The sequence below is a fragment of the Epinephelus fuscoguttatus genome, linkage group LG15, assembly GCF_011397635.1.
Source record: "Epinephelus fuscoguttatus linkage group LG15, E.fuscoguttatus.final_Chr_v1".
Classification (NCBI taxonomy): Eukaryota; Metazoa; Chordata; class Actinopteri; order Perciformes; family Serranidae; genus Epinephelus; species Epinephelus fuscoguttatus.
Window position 1 is genome coordinate 29,979,923 of NC_064766.1, and position 18,190 is coordinate 29,998,112.

The 18,190-nt window shown below is 40.8% G+C and overlaps 1 protein-coding gene across 2 annotated transcripts in view; it reads right to left on the bottom strand.

Annotated features, from left to right (window-relative positions):
• tcf3a (transcription factor 3a) overlaps positions 1-10,241 on the bottom strand; it is a 33,324-nt gene extending 23,083 nt beyond the window's left edge. Inside the window, exons 1-3 of one of the 2 annotated variants that reach the window (XM_049598686.1) lie at positions 9,717-10,241; positions 6,519-6,615; positions 6,064-6,136 (exon numbers count right to left, since the gene is read on the bottom strand). In XM_049598686.1, coding sequence (XP_049454643.1) covers positions 6,064-6,136; positions 6,519-6,572 — 127 coding nt within the window. In that variant the 5' untranslated portion in view covers positions 6,573-6,615; positions 9,717-10,241. The remainder of the gene's footprint in view (positions 1-6,063; positions 6,137-6,518; positions 6,616-9,716) is intronic. The other variant, XM_049598685.1, reaches the window with a different exon arrangement.
• Between the last annotated feature and the right edge of the window lie 7,949 nt (positions 10,242-18,190).

Below are 18,190 nucleotides of genomic sequence, written 5' to 3' on the forward strand. Positions count from 1 at the left end.
AATTATGTTCAGTTGATGAACAAATAATGCAAACAAACCTGCAGATATAAAGCGCTTCACTTTATTAGTACTTGTGCAGTGTTCATTCAAAATGTGCCTGTTCAAATGGGTTGACTTATTGGTTTCCAGTATTGCCGCTTGCAGCTTTATCAAGAATCGCTCATCCAAACGACTTCACACTTGACACTTCATTTGACTGACATTATTCGGAGTTTCAGCCACTTCAAGGTAACGTCATCCAACTTGCTCGTGCTACCATGTGGCGTGACTTGGGGGTGTGTTTACAGTATTTCATAACATGAACGAGAGTAGCCTTCTCAAAATACTCTCGTCCATAAACTACCATTTGAATGTTAAAATGATCCTGAACATAACCTGGCCCTTTCTGATAGAGATACTTTTTGGGGAGCTCTGATAGATTGCCTAGTAGTTCATTCTCAGCAAAAGGAAAATATGAGAATGTTAAAATAATTTTTCAGGAATTTTTGCTTTTGCTCCATGACTGGAAAATTGCTCAACTGTTTTCCAGGACGCGTGGGAACTCTACCATGTGTTCGACCGTGTAACATATCAGCAAAGTCTGAAGAAGGGGGAAAAAAAAAAAAAAAAAAAAAAAGAGATGCAAAGCTAATTAGCGAGACACGAACATGTGGTATTTTTACCCTCTTGAAATGAGGACTGTAAGCCACTAGAAAAAACAAATGTGAACTGTCACATTTCATTTCACAAACAGCAGGGTGCATATTGCACTTTGCAGAAAACTAGCACAAAACTCCTCTTGGAGAAGAATGCCGAATTCACGGCAGTCAAGTGTAGGGTTAAGAGGTGTTATGTATGAATTTGGGAACAAGTTTAATGAATCAGTGGATTTTGTGGAGGAAATAATGGGAGGATTAATGTGAATATTCACACCTGAAGGAATGGAATTATGGGATAAATGTTTAACACAAGAGTGGAAATAAGATTTTTCTTAAAGTAAAGAAGTGTAATAGGACTCTCTTTAGGTTGTTTTCTTGAGTCTTGCTTGTGGGAACCTTGTTATTTCATTACAAATGGTTAGGTTATTATGTATTCATAATCTGCTTGAAAAGTGTAAATGCTTTAAGCAGTATCAACATCTGGGTTTTGGATCTTTACATGATCAGAAGAGCACCAAAAAAGGCTTGTATCCACCTGACCCTTATGCTTCTATAGCCCTCCCTATAATGGCAACACTATTAAATTATTATCATGTGTAAAAAACATGAAACACATGATTTCTATGTTCCAAACAAGCACAGTGTTTGGGTTTGGATATGTTTCTTTCCTTGTCTTCACTGTCTACACCAAAGTTTCCTTGATTCAGAATAATTTTGCTGTAGTTATTTGTCTTTCTTTGAAGTTTTGTTCAGTTTGTAATGTGTTGCTTTTCCTTTCACCACACTACTCCTTTGTCTTATCTGCACCTGTTACGGTTTTCATCTCCACAACAGATCACACTGCTGCTTGTATGATTAAGATTTCAACAGAGGTATAGGTGAAATCACATTTTGAATGACAAAATGGCACAGAATCCTGTGTCATTATTCCATTAGCGACACCAGAAGTGAGAAAAGCATGAGTAGTGCACTACTCAGACAGACTACCAGGGCTGGAGAGGGAAAATAAAGAAAAGGGTGAGTAACATCAGACATATTCTCTGGTGAACCCCAATGCACTTCTCCTCCTAGCATGCAACGCCCCTTTAAGCATGGCTAGTCTATAATTACACAGGAAGAAATACTGGAAACAGACAGCCAGCCTGAGTCATAGGCTTCATGAGCAAATCCCCGGCACATACATTGACCAAACTTGCAGACATGTCTTGGTTTTTACATGAACACTGCCCCAGGCACCAATAACTGAGTGTGCCGTTTTGTCTACACACCTTCTTCCTTCCCTTGGCAAAGTGAGTCACACAGACACAAAGCATGATGTCAGGTCAAATCTCAAGAGAGTGAACACTGTTAATGAAATACTGAACAATGTACAATAACACAGGCCTGCTTGTTTTAACCTGTGAGTCACCGGAGACTTCTCAAACACAACAGTATGCACTAATCCATTAATACAGCTTACATTTCAATATCCTGGTTCTGATAGTGGATGAAATTATATACACTTGAAAAGCAATATGCGTTAGAAATTCAAACTTTAAACTGCAAATCTATCTGTCAATTAAACATCCTTTTGTCTCTGTGATTCTCCAACACATCTGTGTGAAAAAAATGAACATCTCATGCAAATTTTGAACTCTCCCCCTTCTGCATTTCAGCCCATAACGAAGTTTAAAAATACATTTCAAGATTCTCAGTTTCCAGCCACCAAAAAACGAAAGTGCACTGAAATCATTTTAACTGGCTAGTGAAAGCGACTGAACAGGCACACAAGACCCGAGCAGAGATAGTATCATCACTGAAGGCTCTAAAAGGGAGGCTCCCCATAGCCACACATGTTAAACCTCCACATATCCCAAACCTTAACCATACTGGGAGAAAAGGCATCTAACTGACTCTATAAGGAAACACGTGGCAGCTGCTCCACAAACAGCAGGAATACAGTTTGACCAAGGCAGGTTCTTAGCACAGATTTAGGTACACAGAAAAACAGAAACGCTCTTAAATGACCAACTTTGCTGCATGCAGACAGACATGTTTCTTAAAAAGTATTCTTTTAGCCACATATGCTACATGACTATCCAGCAGTAGGCTATTGCACTGACCCATCCCACTGCCAAAGTATCCAAGACAGAAAGTACAGCCTTGAAAAAGATTGAATAATTCATATCTCAGAGGTGCGCTTTCTTTCTAAGATTTGTACACAAAGAGGATGTGGAAACAATAAAAAATAGAAAAGTACATGCTATTCCTTGATGAACAACAGTTTATCCATCTGCCCAGCACTTCTGTGCAGCTCCTCTGCCTGCAGCATGGGTTGCCAGACTCAGTGAGCACAGGTTTTAGTATAGACTTTGTACAGGTGGTACCAAACCTGGCAACCTCACGGCGACGACAGAACATCAGATAGACACTGCGTCCAATAAAAATAGTTACAGCATGTAACTACTCCTAAAAACCACTAATTATTGTTTTTTCATTTCTGTTTATGTACAGATTAAACAAATGAGATAAAACTTTTGATTTAATTAGTCTGCTTTATAAAAAACGTTGGGAGGACTATTTCAGACGTTGGAAAGAGCCAGGCTAGCCACTACCCCTGCTTCCAGTCTTGAAGCTAAGCTAAGCTAATTGCTTCCTGGCCCCAGCTTTGTAGCAAACACTCAGACATGAGGGTGACGAACAAAAACCCTTTTAAAGCTTAAAATGATGACTGTTGAAAATTCCTAATTTGCTCATGGACAAAGAACAGCCACTGTGGACGACTTAAAGTCCTGTCAGTTAGAAGATGATGATTAAATTTCACAACAGTTAAAAAGGAATTTTAAACATCCTAAGAAACGATTTTATACCCCTCCCGCATCATAATCAGCTTCTCCACTGTTCATCCATTTGCTCATTATGTTCCAAACCATCACTGTTTTTCCAAAGCGTGGCTAAATACCCTGGAACATACTGAAAGGATAGGTGGACAGCAGAAAAGTGGTGCAGGAGTGCTGTAGTATGAGTTTCTATGGACCTTGTGAAACATTTTCCTGCTGTAAAAACTTGTCCCTTTGGGAATCCACTGTAAATATCATTAAGCAGACCACAGAGCTGTTCTTTCTGAAGAAGGAAACCACAAGCGCTCCAGACCAAAAATCTGTCAAATGCTACTAAACATTTTCATCTGTCACACAGGTGTGTCTGATGTTTATTACATTGGCACAGGTAATGTGGACCCAAAGTTCACAAGCACAAGTTCTGCCCAAAACCTTTTAGTCGTTTGCCTACGCTGTTAGCAACATATGCTGAGCTCGGAGCTCCTGGTCAACTACAACAACACTGGAGAGAGTTGTGTATGAGATGAGGGCGGTGTGTCAGCGTTACTCAAACATGTAGGGTATGTGAATAGAAACACATCAAACATTCTAGCGCACATTCAACAGCATCACAGAGACGTGCCAATCACTGGGTCAAGGAAAACAATACACCAGAGTCGAACTCCTTTCAAGCACTCTTTTAGACAGTCACACAATTACTGACGCAAAATTTACATAGGCATATAGCTAAGGTGGAACTAACCTAAACAGTCCTCCGAATGCACATGGTTTATTTTTTCTATTATTCTATTTAAGTATTGTCAATTTCATATCATTAAAGATGCTTTACTGTTTCATAGCCTGTTGTGACCTGTTAATGGATGCTAATACATTTGGGGGTTATTCTCTGCTGTACCGGACTCACACCACACCATGACTGTGAACTGGGGTATCAACAAAAGTGTGACTTTTGTGTACTGTTACACACTGAGTTAAGAAATGATCAACGTGTGTGGTCATTGACAAAAAAAGTAACAATATTGTGGTGTCAAAAGGCATGATGAAAACCTTTGGGCACAACAGTGCAATCATTGCAAAAAGTTAGCCTGAAGCATCGTTCATTTTTACTACAGCTGACAAGGGTGAGTGTTTGTTAATAAAAGGACAGATTTGGGGTGGAGTATAATCGTAAGGCTGACGGACAATGCCATGGGCAGCCGCTGGATTGATAACACCAGCGTGTCTCTTTTGTAAGCACACACCTTGCTGTAACAAAAGAACATGTAAGTGGCCCTCAAGTGAATAGAAGAAATAGAGCCCTGTATACCCCACCCAGCCACCGCTTGTCTTGTCTTTCATCTTAGCTTCAATATCCTGTTTCATTTCTATCGCCAGCCCCGAGACCTACTGCACTTCTAGAGATACTGCGGTGACAGAGGAAGGTTAATGTAGGGCAAGGGGGTCTGCTACAGTGGGAATAAAGGTGGACAGGTAGGCCTTTTTTTTTTTTTTTTTTTTTTTTTAAAGCTAAACACTCTGAGGATGACAGCAATTAGGGCTGCCACTAACGATTTTTTTCACTGTCGACTAATCTGTCGATTATTTCTTCGATTAGTCGACTAATCATTTCATCGAAAAATGTGTTAAAATGTTGAAAAATGTCAGTCTGTCTTGCCCAAACCCCAAAATTACGTCATCTAATGTCCTGTTTCATACTCACGCCAAAGGGTTTTAGTTCACTGTCACGGGAGAGTGTGTAAAGCTGCCAATATCTGAACATAAGAAGCTGCAGTAAGAGTATTTTGGGGTACTTTTATAGTGCTTTTCTATGAAAAATGACTCAAACCGATTAGTCGACTACTAAAATAGTCACCGATTATTTTAATAGTCGATTAGTCATTGATTAGTCGACTAATCGTGGCAGCCCTAACAGTAATACAGAGGGACTGAGAAACACTGAAAAAAAGGACACAGTCTCATTTTGAGTATCTCCAATGCTGCTTGTTTATAGTATTCTGCATGTATGCATGTAAGGCTGGTAAAGCTGATGATGAGGCTGGATACTGAGTAATCTAAAGAGGAAAAGTAGGGTGTGAGATTGCAGGACAACGGAAAACACTTGAGATTAATTGAGCTGTTCCCATCAACCCCCACCCTCTGCCTTTGTCCTTAAATGATTGAATGGCAACAGCTGAGAAGGTGAGGGAAGGGACACCTGCAAGGCGAGGATGAGGAAGTGCTGAGGAGATGACGCTTGATCTACAAAACATGAAATAACCGGGTAATCTTTCCTGAGGTTCCTTCCAATAATCAATTCATAAGAACACGTATGGCACAAGAACAATTTCCCTTTCTGTTACCATTCAGAACACCATGAATGGATAGAGTGGAGTTGTGAGACAACAAGAAGCTCTGACAGCCCATTATCACCATGCTTTACTGTCAGGAGGTGCACTAGGGAGCCTTTCAAATCAATAAAATAGTTTCAACACTAGCTTTAGGGGAGAGGAAGGAAGAGAAAGTAAAACGTTCTTTAACATTCACTTCAGTTTATTTGGAGGCAAAAGAAGAGAAAGCCAGAATGAAAGAAAATCACAGAAAAAGGAGAGAATCTGTTTTTGTCTTACCTGAACCTGAAAACCGACTGCTGCCAAGGGTAGTCGGCTGGTTCTTGCCGTTTGAAACTGGAGGCTCAAACATCTGAAATGAAAGAAATTAAGTTGTAAACTGAAGACTTAGCCGAGTTATATCCTCTTTACTTGTTTAAAGGATCATTAGGTGATAATTCAAACTATCCTATCCTTTAACTTGTCCTATTCGGAACAGGGTTTGAGACAATCTTCACATGCCAGCTTTGACTAAGTGACTGCTAAAATTAAAGTGATGTGACAACAAGTCTTGTAAAAAAGATGACTAATGTACGGGGTGCGATCCTTCAAATCCTGACCGACTCGCTCATTCTGAGATGCCCTGACACATTTCAACCTACTTGAGAACTGTTCAGGACTGTTCAGGACTCGGAGCACAGAATGAGCTGGAAAGGATGCACATTCAAATCAAGCAAGCCTCAGAGAAATCTTACCGCGCTAAAATCCAGCAAGTCGTTGAGCTCCTTGTCTGTCTCCACTGCAGCCATTCTCTGCTGCTGTTCACTTGGCTCTTTCAGTCTCAGCAAGCCACTGCAAAGATAAAGGTAAAGAAGTTTACCTAAGTCCACTAAAAGGGAAGTGCATTACTGCTATTTTGCAGCCTTTAAAACAAATCATTTCCTATTTGTTTTACAAATCACGTCTTATTTCGTAGTTTTGTTCATCATGCATTTATGGTAGAGGTGCAGGTATGCGGTTATATAATGCCAGAGGCAACTGGACATTAGAGGTTCCTTCCGTTTCACTTACAAATAAGTGGTTTAGAAAATATAGTTAAACTGACAACTTGTTTAAACATGTCTGAGTGCCCGAGTTGTTGCCTCTTCCGTTGTAAAGTTGTGTCTAGTGGTGATGTTGTGTCCCCATATCTCATCAGAAAAGCTAGCAAACAAAATGATGTCACGTCTAATAGGAATGGTGGCAAAAGTTATGAGAATGAGAAGGGGAAAAAGTTTGCTTGAAGATACATTACAATAAACAACTCCTGACATACATAACCTACTATTTTTTTTTTTTTTTAATTATTAAGACTCCGGTAATCTTTCTACAATTAATGAAGTTAAACCTGAATAACTGATACCTATATTGTAATACAGAATTACTGTTCTAGTGGCACATTTGTGCAAGATACTCGGACTAGTGACCAAAACTGAAAAATACAGTCAGTTTTAAGAGTTTCCCTGGTAGCCCACATCTAACAGGGGTGACCATGGTTTAGCCACAGGCCATGCTTCACTCGTTGTTAGACAGGCCCTTGACTCAGGCAGCTTCCTCCACCTCAAAAACCAACCTGCTCTACAGCTCTCTTGGAAAAACGTACAGACCATTATCACGACATGCTCAATTTTCAAACAGGAAATGCACTGTATGACCAGCCTGTATCAAATGCATGTGTGCATGTGTGTGAATCACCTAATGGTTTCTACATGAAACCAGCAACCCAGCAGAGACACTTTTTGCAATACAAAATCATTGCAGTAAAGAGCAGCTGGGGGAACGGTAATGGTATGATTTTGTTTGTACTCAGAAGTGTTGATTAAGAGTTCAGTTTCGGGGCTGCAGTTTGTGATGCAGTCTAGCAAATATACAATTAAGTGTCTCTCAGTTGGTGTTGACTTGAGGACACTGTTTCTTGAAGCTAATGAAGTTTTCCTGAGTTTGGTATATGTTGAATATGTATATGTATCTGAACTGCTGCAATTGCTTAGCCTGCAAAAGTATATGTAATGTCAAAACAACAACGAATAAACAAAAAACACTGTTGCCAAAAGAGAACACTGAGTGCAAAGATCAGTCACAGCAAACCAACATAATGGTTACTTAAAATATAACTTAAAAAATGTATGAGATTGAATTAACATTTTTTACAGTCAATCAACAAAGGTTGACCACTGTAAGATACTCCAAATAATTTACTGCATCATGACGTGTTTCTATTAATCTGTCCAATGTTTTGTTTTGTTGCAAGTAGTTAGTTCAGTGAAGAAATAGGGGTCAAAAATGACCAAATACTACAACAAGCACACAGCATCTTAAACAATTTAAACAGCACTTAGCGCAGTTACAACTTTCAGAGTCATGACCTCAAGTTTATCTGTAAGATGTTCCTGAGATAATTTCACTTCTACCACTTGAGTAGCTCAGTATCGTTTTCATGGCATGACCGAAGATTCACTTTTAGTCTAAAATAATACACTGAAAACAGAAAAACCAAATTAGTTTCAGTATTTGGAGCTGTTCGTGGGAACTTCAAAAATATTACCCAGCACATTAAAATACATCATGCAATGCTGTGTGCATTACAGGAGTGCAGTGACCCTCCTGGAAATAAACAAAGTGATCTCACCAGTTTGTTTATAATCAAGTTAAGCCGTGATAACAGCAACAATCAACAATTTGCTGAAACAACATCCTCATCCGATTGTGAGGGCATGAAAGGATGCAAACATTCGATCATGCCTAACAGGCAAAAGCAATGTAAATAATAGTACAACAGGTAATTACCAATTAATCACAGATGACAAACGTGTTAATACATCAGAGCAAGCCAAAATACCCTGGTGCTACATAATGTAGTCATCTCTGTCTCTGGCTGAGCCGAGGTCAAAATGGGGGATAAGTGTTTAGCCCCTCCTAACAAATGGAAGTTGTATACGCTTGTCTTGAGCACCCCCACCTCCGGCCTGCCCATTTGGAGGAAAAGTTTGAAGGCACAAATACCCACAGAACAAACCATACCTGGGCGTCAAATAGGAGATAGTGTGTTATCGACAGCCTGTGTTTTCATGGCTCATCGGTGGGTTAAAATCCTGCGGGACGTTTAAAAGGGCCTTAAAACCTGTTGCCTGCCCCTCACGTCGAGCAGGAGAATGGGCCACTAATGAACACAAAGACTCGGGTAGCCAAAGTTTCATTTGGACGGTCAAAACGCATCAATATGGGAATAAAAAGTCAAATTTTCATGACATAATTGATAAAAATGTAGTCTAAATTAAGCAGGATGCTGAGAGTTAAATGAGGCTTTTGCTGCATTTTGCTACTTGTTACGATGTTGGTGAAAGAGGTGGAAAAATAACAGTTATAATTTTAAAAATGATTTTATCAGCTGCATTTTGTGTTTTATAACTACGCTGACTTAATCCACATCTCTCAAACTCTAACATCTTGATGCCAGGTGGGAAAGACTGCCATTTTAGCCACAAGCAGGAATGTCACACCGCTAGCTAAAAACAAATCAACAACGTATGTGTAACGTTTAACGGCTAACTTCATACGTTTGTTTCTATTACATCGATATAAATGCTAAGTTAGTACAGACAGCTAAATCCTGACAGACGGGCTAACTCGGTGCGGTGATATGCTAATGTGCTGTAACGTTATAGCCCACTGAAGTGAACAAAGAAATCTTTTCCAGCACACATAAGCTACTAATACTCGTTATAGTAATACCGCTGCGAGCTCGCTGAGGCCGAAGGGACGAAAATCCAAGACCCCGCTTTTCCCGGCTGTGGCACTCGGTAACAACTTGCAATGCGCTTAAAACTTGATTATTACTACTGTAACAACGCCACAGACGATGCTGTCTGACATGCATATGCTTGTTAGGAACGTGCATTTGTACACATATTTACCTGGATTCAATTAAATGGCATCCAACGGGGAGAAACCAACGGCCGCAGCACAGAGAAAAACAAAGTTAGGGATAGGATCCTTCCCCCCGTGGTCCGGACTGTGGGCTCGATAAAACGAGGAAAGACAAAATGAACCACTCCTCCGTCACCTCGTCTCGTCGTCGTCCTCGTCACGAAACTGGAAACACGTTTCTAACGCGAACCATAACTCTTACGACGTTCAGTTTCCTTATTGTTGGAGAAAATGTAACCATTTCATTTTCCAAGTAGACATTTTAACAGCCTCCACATTGTCGGCACCGATGAGATGAGTATCACTCCGCAGCACAGCCTACGGGGGACATGGACGCTGAAACATCAGTGGCATCAATGTCGGCTAAAACGCAGTCACCAAACCGAGCAGGTGTCACGATTTTGTTCACGGACACGACAATTATTTTAACACCGCAGAAAATGTCACTGTTTCGTGGCTGTAAACGGGACACAAAATGAGCGGAGTAGCAATTCCCGGGGACCTATGTCGATTGGCGGATGAGGACAGCGGAAAGCCCAACAGCCAGTAGAAGATGGAATGATAATATCAGAGGGAGGACCAATGGGATGCGGCCAAAATTTGATTGGCACGTAGGACGCCCAAATATATTTCATCATGAAGCTTGAGGGCAGGCTCACTTTGCCTACGGGTTGCCTGCGTTTTAATTTTGTTCTCAAGCTACAAAAATATTCGTGTGTGTCAAAGAGAGATGGGAGTCCACTGTGCTCAACATGGATAAGAAAGTTTCTCTTGGGGTGCAGTGTAATCGGCCATATTGTCTCAATTAATGCCCCAAAACATCACATAATGAGCTGACCTTGCAATAAATAAATCTCACAATGTATAATATATATTTGATAAGATGGGGTAAGACGACCCCACCCCCTTAATTCCTCTCCTAACCAATATGTGCCATTAAATCTACTCTCAACACATGTATTGAAAGGCTGTGCTTAGTGCAGTGGTTCCCAATAGATGGGTCAAGGTCCAAAAGTGGGTCACAGGCCCATTCTGAATGGGCCGCACACATTTTATTTTTAAATATAGTAGATTCCCAGCACAAAACTTTTATCATGACGCGCAGTTTCCGACTGTAGAGTGAACGATCACAGCCCTGTTTCACATGATAATAATTTAATAGTGTTGCCATTATATGGAGGGCTATAGAAGCACAAGGGTCAGGTGGATACAAGCCATTTTTTGGTGCTATTTTGACAATGTTCAGATCCAAAACCTGGATGTTGATACTGCTTAAGCATTTACACTTTTCAAGCAGAGTATGGAGATATAATAATCTAACCATCTGTAATGACATAAGGATCACACAAGCAATGCTCAAGAAAACAACCTAAAGAGGGTCTTCTTACACTTCTTTTTAACATACAGGGAGCGAGCGAACTCTTGCAGATGGAGCATAATAAAGTGTCCTGATACACTATAGCCCCGTTTCCACCAAACACTTTCAGTATGGTACCTTTGGAACCAAAGGTAACCCTTCAGACATGGGACCTAGACCCTAGCGTTTCCACTGCAAACAGTACTCTTAAATATGGGCGGAGTTGTCGTCACTCACTGTATTTCCTTTAGCGGTGACACAGATGGGAGTCTGCACCTCATTTATCGTCCACAGAACAAGGCTCACACCAACATTTTCAGAACAAAATAAAACAGGCTGCAGTGAGAGTCTCTCTCCGTGGGATATTTAAAAAATGGCAGTTTGGGTATTTAGTCCTTCTCAGGCAAGCTCAGGGGTATAGTGTTGCCGGAGCCCACAGGAATGATGCTCCACAACGCTTTTTTTTGGATTAGAATATATGCAGTTCACATGACCTGGCCCAAATTAATATATATAAATGCTTAAAGATCCACTCGCAACTGAAACTATGTCATATAAAAACTAAATTAATGGTAATATGGAATATTTAAGATGTGTTGATGGATTCACGTCGTCACATCACTCATAAAGTAATATTACAAGTTAATGTTCCACCTTGAAAGTTGCCATCAGTTGGCCCAGTGAATGAAGTTATTTTTTCTCAGACTCCAGCTGCTGTGAGAGGCAGCAAAACATCCTTTCATTTTATAGTTACAGTTTACTAATTAAACCCTCCACAGTATGAACAGTGGTTACATGAGCCTCAAAACCAGCCACAACTCAGCCCTGAGCAGAGTGACCGTCCTCTGTTGACCAATCAGACTGCAGTGTTCACAGCTCTACCTTTTAGTACCAGATCTGTGTGCTAGGTACCCCAACAGAGGGGGGACCAAACATGGGAACTGTACGAAACGGTTTCCATTGGTACCATCCACATCTTTTCAGTGGAGATGGAAAAAAAGCGTACCGAACAGACCACTACCTGACGGAGACAGCAAATTAGCAGAACAACATGGCCAAACACAAGTATGACGCTGAATGTATTAAACTATGGGACCTTGAACTAATGACTTAATAGAAATCTGGACCCCATGGTGGGACCAGTTGGGAACTACTGCTCTAGTGAATTGTGATATTTCATCTGAGTTGCTGCATTCTTGAGACTTATTCCACCGGAGCCATTTTAGGGTTAACTGTAAGTGTGGGGATCACAAGAGGATCCAGGATACGATATCATCACGATACTAACATTGCAATACAGTATTATTGGGATTTTAAATATGTTGCAATATGCTGAGTATTGCCATAAAACATATTGGGATGTATTAAATTATGCCCCCAAAGGAAAACTATCTCATCTCAGCCATTTTTGCAGCAGCAGCAAAATGTATCTATTGGACTGAAAAAGCGATAGATTATATATTCTAGTAGCCTACCTAAAGTTGTATTTGTAATATTAATAATCTATACCAGTGGTTCTCAAATGGTGTGTCATGTTGGCATTCCAGGTGTGCCGTGGGATTTTGTGATAACCACACATTATTACTGCAATATTAAACTGGGCCTACACAAAAAGTTATGAATGACTTTTTAATTCAGTGTATCAGTATGTTATGCACACCCATTTTCTAATAAAAAGGCAAACTCTACCAAAACAAAAGTAATTTAATTTGATTACATTAAAAACTGACTGGAAAAAACTGATCTGTGTATTTATATTATGTTGTACATTAAAACCTTCCTCCTTTAGAGTAAATATGTAAAATTTGACCCTTCGTGGCAAGATGCCCCATTTAAAAAGACAGTGAAAACCACCAGGGCATCCTGCCTCAAAATATTGTTTATTTAGATTATGTGTATAGTCATATGTGACTTTATGTGGTTTATATCTATATGTAGTAGTGGTAGTATTGTAGCTTTAACAGCTTGCTAGTGTTATTAGCTTGCTAGCTAGCAATCGTTAGCATTGCTAGCTATCTAGAGTTAGCAAACATTTTTAGCCAGCTTTCTGGAGGAAGACATCCTGAAATAAAACAATTTGCCTCATGAAATGGTTAAAAGGTTTCTAGATAATCCATAAATGTGTCAGAATTGGGATTTTAGTTTTGTTTTATTTAGTTTGACAGCTAACTGTGCAGCTTCGGGGGTTAGTGGGGCATTACTTAAACAATGTGTTGGTTTATGCATCATCATCCTGAACATGCTAAACTCTTATCCAAATATTTTTTAATTTTACAGTAAATTGACTTTGTTCTAAAGGGGTGTGTCTTCCCCATGTTACCTTACAATCTTGCAGTATTAACTATCATCACCCCTTTTTTGTAAAATAGTCATGTCCTGTGTTTGAGGAGAAAAACATATGTGATTATGACATCCCTGAAAAGCATTTATAGCACATACAGTATATCACAGTGGCCTATATGTATGATATTTGACATCTTTTAATATTTCATTAAACTACATATTCATTATCTGTCCTGCACTTTAGTGTTAGGGAAGAACAAAAACATCTGCAGTTAGTAAATGAGTGCAACATGTGTGACTGCAAGACTGTGTTTTTATCTACGCATGGACGAGAGACAGAAAGTGGTACAAAAAAAAGCAATGGTACATCTACTTCTTTTTGTCGAGCTGGAATCAAAAGAGTTTGCATGAGCCAGCATCAAACTCATATAAAATGGCCTGGCTGCTGTTTTCTCATGAATTGTACCTCGGTGGTTATGTAAACAAGACTGCAGCGTTTGTTTTGAGACTTTCTAAAGAAAACCTCAACTGGTTTGAGGGGAAACAACCTAAATAACATCTGTGCTGGCCTTTACGAGAAAACTCAGCCATCCACTTTGTGGTTCGCAAACACACACTCACGCTCAGCATGCTTTGCACACATGCAACTCAGGCACACACCTGTATGTCATTAACAGTGGGACTAAAGACTGGTTGCAATGTTATCCTTTTAAGACTGAATAAATATATAAAGTGTACGACAGTATATTTTACTTAGCCCCGGGAACAGCCAATGCATGCTTTAAAGAGAGATGCAGTTAAATGGGGTGAAGGTACAACTCAGGAGCATTCAGTCAGTGTGAGCAGATCAACCTCATTATGACAAACTGGTCTCATGTCACAGATTCACTTGAGAAGCTCCTCCAGTACACCTGGGGGGAAGATGGTGCACGTATTTGCCGTAGACGTGATGGTATTGCAGCTCTACACAAAACATCAAACAATGTTTGCTTTGTTGCCTTTTAAAAAGTAGGACGAACGGCATGGAGGCAAAACAACATCAAGGTTGTACGATAAAGCCTGAGACACACCAAAAAGCTATATTTAGAGTGGAACTCCATTTTCCTACCCCCTAAGTGTGTACCCTCCTCTCCACCCACTCTTTCCAGGGCTCTCTCTTCTTCTAGACAAGCTCCTATATCTTTGTAAATGGGTTACCCCCATGCAGCCACCCACGCATCAGGGACAGTATGAAAACTTGGGGCATCCTGTTATGACTTCTGGTTTCCTGTTTCCTGTGAAAAATACAGCCCCCTCGCTCTCACACACACACATGCAAACACACTCATGAACTCCACTGCTCGTCTCTTACCGAACAGAGCAGGCCTGGGATCAGCTGCTGACACCCCATTCCAAATATATTGCATTAGCGCTCATAATCCTGGCTCAGCTATTTGGGAATGTATTCAAAATATAAATATCGTACTGATATGGTGTCATGCGTTCTCTTTTGATATTATTCCCAACCAGACTCAGTCTAATGTCTTTTTGATTGGGTGTCACAGACAGTCAGGGGCGTAGGTTTCCTTTCAACACTGGAGGAGGGGGGCACCAGGCGGCAACCTCCAGGCCTGGAAAATGAAGCCAACACTGCATTTTTACAGCATTGTGGAATCAAGAGGCGTGATGGGTGCGACACATAACACGTTGGTCTCTAGTGTGGCATGTAACATACGCATCAGCAGCCCTTTATGAACAGTAACAATGGCATTAACATGGCGATAACAATCATTTACTATCCGTTATATGGCAACTGATGTCGGAGGTCAAGGAGCTCCTGGACCTCATTGTTTTCCCAATTTGCGGATATTTTCGGCCGCTTCTTCACTCAACAGCTACTTTTTAAATCTCCCATGTTGGGTTGCACATGTAACACATCGTCGAACGTCACACCCTGACATCTGCCGCTTTTATACAGAGGTCGTTTCGGTGCTGTCACGACCTCTGATGCCAGTTTAAAGGCGAGACAACTCTTTCACACCATTCCACGATTGTACCTTCTATATTCAACAACGAGGCGGCATAATGGTGTGAAATTCCCGTCTTGAAGTGACAACCTCAAAACAATGAAGCCAACACTGCATTTTTACACAGCTGCAACATTGCGCTCCAGTGTATGATTTTAGACAGCATGCCGGCATTGCTGAATCAAAAGAGGCGTGATTGGTGTGGCATTAACACATCAGTAGTGTGACATATAACATATGCATCAACAGCCCTTTATGAACAGTGACAATGGCGTTAAGATGGCGGTAACAATCATTTACTATCCCTGTTATATGGCGGCTGATCTCGTCCTCTGCTCGGAGGGTAAGGAGCTCCTGGAACTCATTGTTTTCCCAATCTGCGGACATTTTTGATTGCTGTTATTCATGCCAGCAGCTACTTTTTAAATCTCCCGTAGTGGGTCACACATATAACACCCTGTCAAAACATCACACCCGTGCCACTCATGATCCCATCCTGCCAGCTGACTTGTTTATATAAACGTCCCTTTGGAGCATTACCTCCAATGCTGGCTTAAAGGTGAGACAACTCTGTCCCACCATTCCACGATTGCACCTTTTATACACAACATTGAGGTGGCATAATAGTGCCAATGGTGTGAGGAGGCAGTGTAAAAACAGGCTCATGGGGGCACCTGAAACGGGGGTGGGTTGAGGCACCCAGAAAATATCTGTCAGACACTTAATTTCCTGCATTCTGGTGGTTCTTTTATGCCCCAAATTGTGCATTTTCTGCATCAATTCATGGTGTTAATGTCTTTAATTTTGTTGGAATAACAGTCCTCTGCAAAATGCACATATTCTAAATGTTAAGGGGGATGTGTCCCCTATATCGCCCCAGAATCTACGCCTGTGCAGGCAGTGACATTATTGTGAGTACTCAGCCCTGTAAGAATACACAAAGCTGCTGCATTGTGAGAAAGTCATTACGCCATAAGGTGACAAGAGCAGCTGTTTTGCCCCATTCCTCACAACATTTAATTTGTTTTTATTCCTTGTATACATATTCTCATTTCACATGCCAGAGAGGAAGATGTACAAGTGTCAAGGGACCACTGAAACAGTGTTAACAGCAGTGTTTGCTCATGTGTGAACTGTAGGCCCCCCCCGTTCCCCAGAAATATGAAAATAACGCTGTTTGTGACACACAACATGCCGCCACTGCAAGCCCCCCGCCAAGATACCTGAACATCTCTCTCAACAGGGGTCAGCCACATCACTCTTAAATGAGCTGAAATCTCTCATCCTTCCTGTGGCGGCTGTAGCCTGCCATGCTGATCGCTCAGTGACAGCGTGCATGGTTGATTGTCTTGGCAGAAACGCACACTCTGGTTTCCTCCTCTTTTATGATGTGGCTTCTGAGAATCTTAACATACTTGTTTAATGAATTTTTTTTTAACGTGCAGTTCCTTTTTAGCAGTTTTGGGTGGGCGTTGTCGTCTTTATTTAAAAACTGATGCATTGATGTTCAGTATTTCTTCTGTTCAATAGGGCCTTTACATTCTACAGACCGCTCACTCACTCCTTTACTTGTTTTTTTTTTGCAAGAAAAAGCACAATAGCATCCTGTTCCTTTTCCTCGTTTTTAGCTCATCATCCCCTCCCCCCTTTCTTGCAGATTTGAATTCATTAGCAATCAAAGAGCCACTGACAAACGCCCAATCTTAATTACCCTCTCATTTGCATATTTGCATATTAATGACTGCAGAGTTTGCTGTTTTTCTGCTGCAGCATTCCCCCTCCCATCAACACTGCTCAGACTTAGCCGCCCCACACACTGCAACACTACGTCTTTCTCCGAGCTCAAGGCCTCACATTTTAAGCCAGGAGTTGACTGACATTAAAGGGAAGACATTTCATTATCACCCCAGACATGAGCCAAACAGATGAGCCATTGTGCTGGTAGTTTAAATGGACTAATGTATTCCAGCAGGGCTTTGATTCACTGTCCTGCTCTTCTTCTCAGTCAGTATAAGCATGAGCTAACTTGCAGTGTATACACAATGCACCACACACACAGTGATAAGTATATTTCTATATTTTCTGTATGGTAGCACACTTAAGTTTGTAATTGTACCAGAATTCCTCAGTGCATTGCACCTGAGTGCTTCCCCCTTCTGGTGAAAGGAGTGTAAAACACTGAAGTGATACTACGGCAAATGAAGACATCATGTTACAATACATACAATTTATTGACAATTCTGACTTAATAGACAAAGCTTTCTATGATTTTGCCATAAAAAAATCTATATTTAAAGGGACAGTTCACCCCAAAATCAAAAAAACATATATTCCTCTTACCTGTAGTGCTGTTTATCAGTCTAGTTTGTTTGGGTGTGAGTTGCAGAGTGTTGGAGATATCTGTCAAAGAGATGTCTGCCTTCTCATGAACACAATGGAACTAGATGGCACTCAGCTTGTGGTGCTCAAATCGCCAATAAAATACATGTGAAAAACTTAACAGCAATGTCTCTTTCCAGAAACCATGACCCAGTTACTGAAGATAAACCACAGACCTTGTTGTGAGCAGTTTCATGTAAAAACTAATTTCTTTCTACCGAACTACACCTGCAAACTGCATCAATGCGCAGAAGGAAGCGTGCATCTACTCATGCACTTGTGACAGTGTGAGATATAAACATTAATAGTGTCCTCCTTGTCAGAGCTGTAACGTTAACGTGCTCAGTGATACTCTTGAAATCCATTATCCTGGGGCACCCTGTAGCTCACCTGGTAGAGCAGGTGCCCCATGTACAAAGGCTTTGTTCTTGCCGCA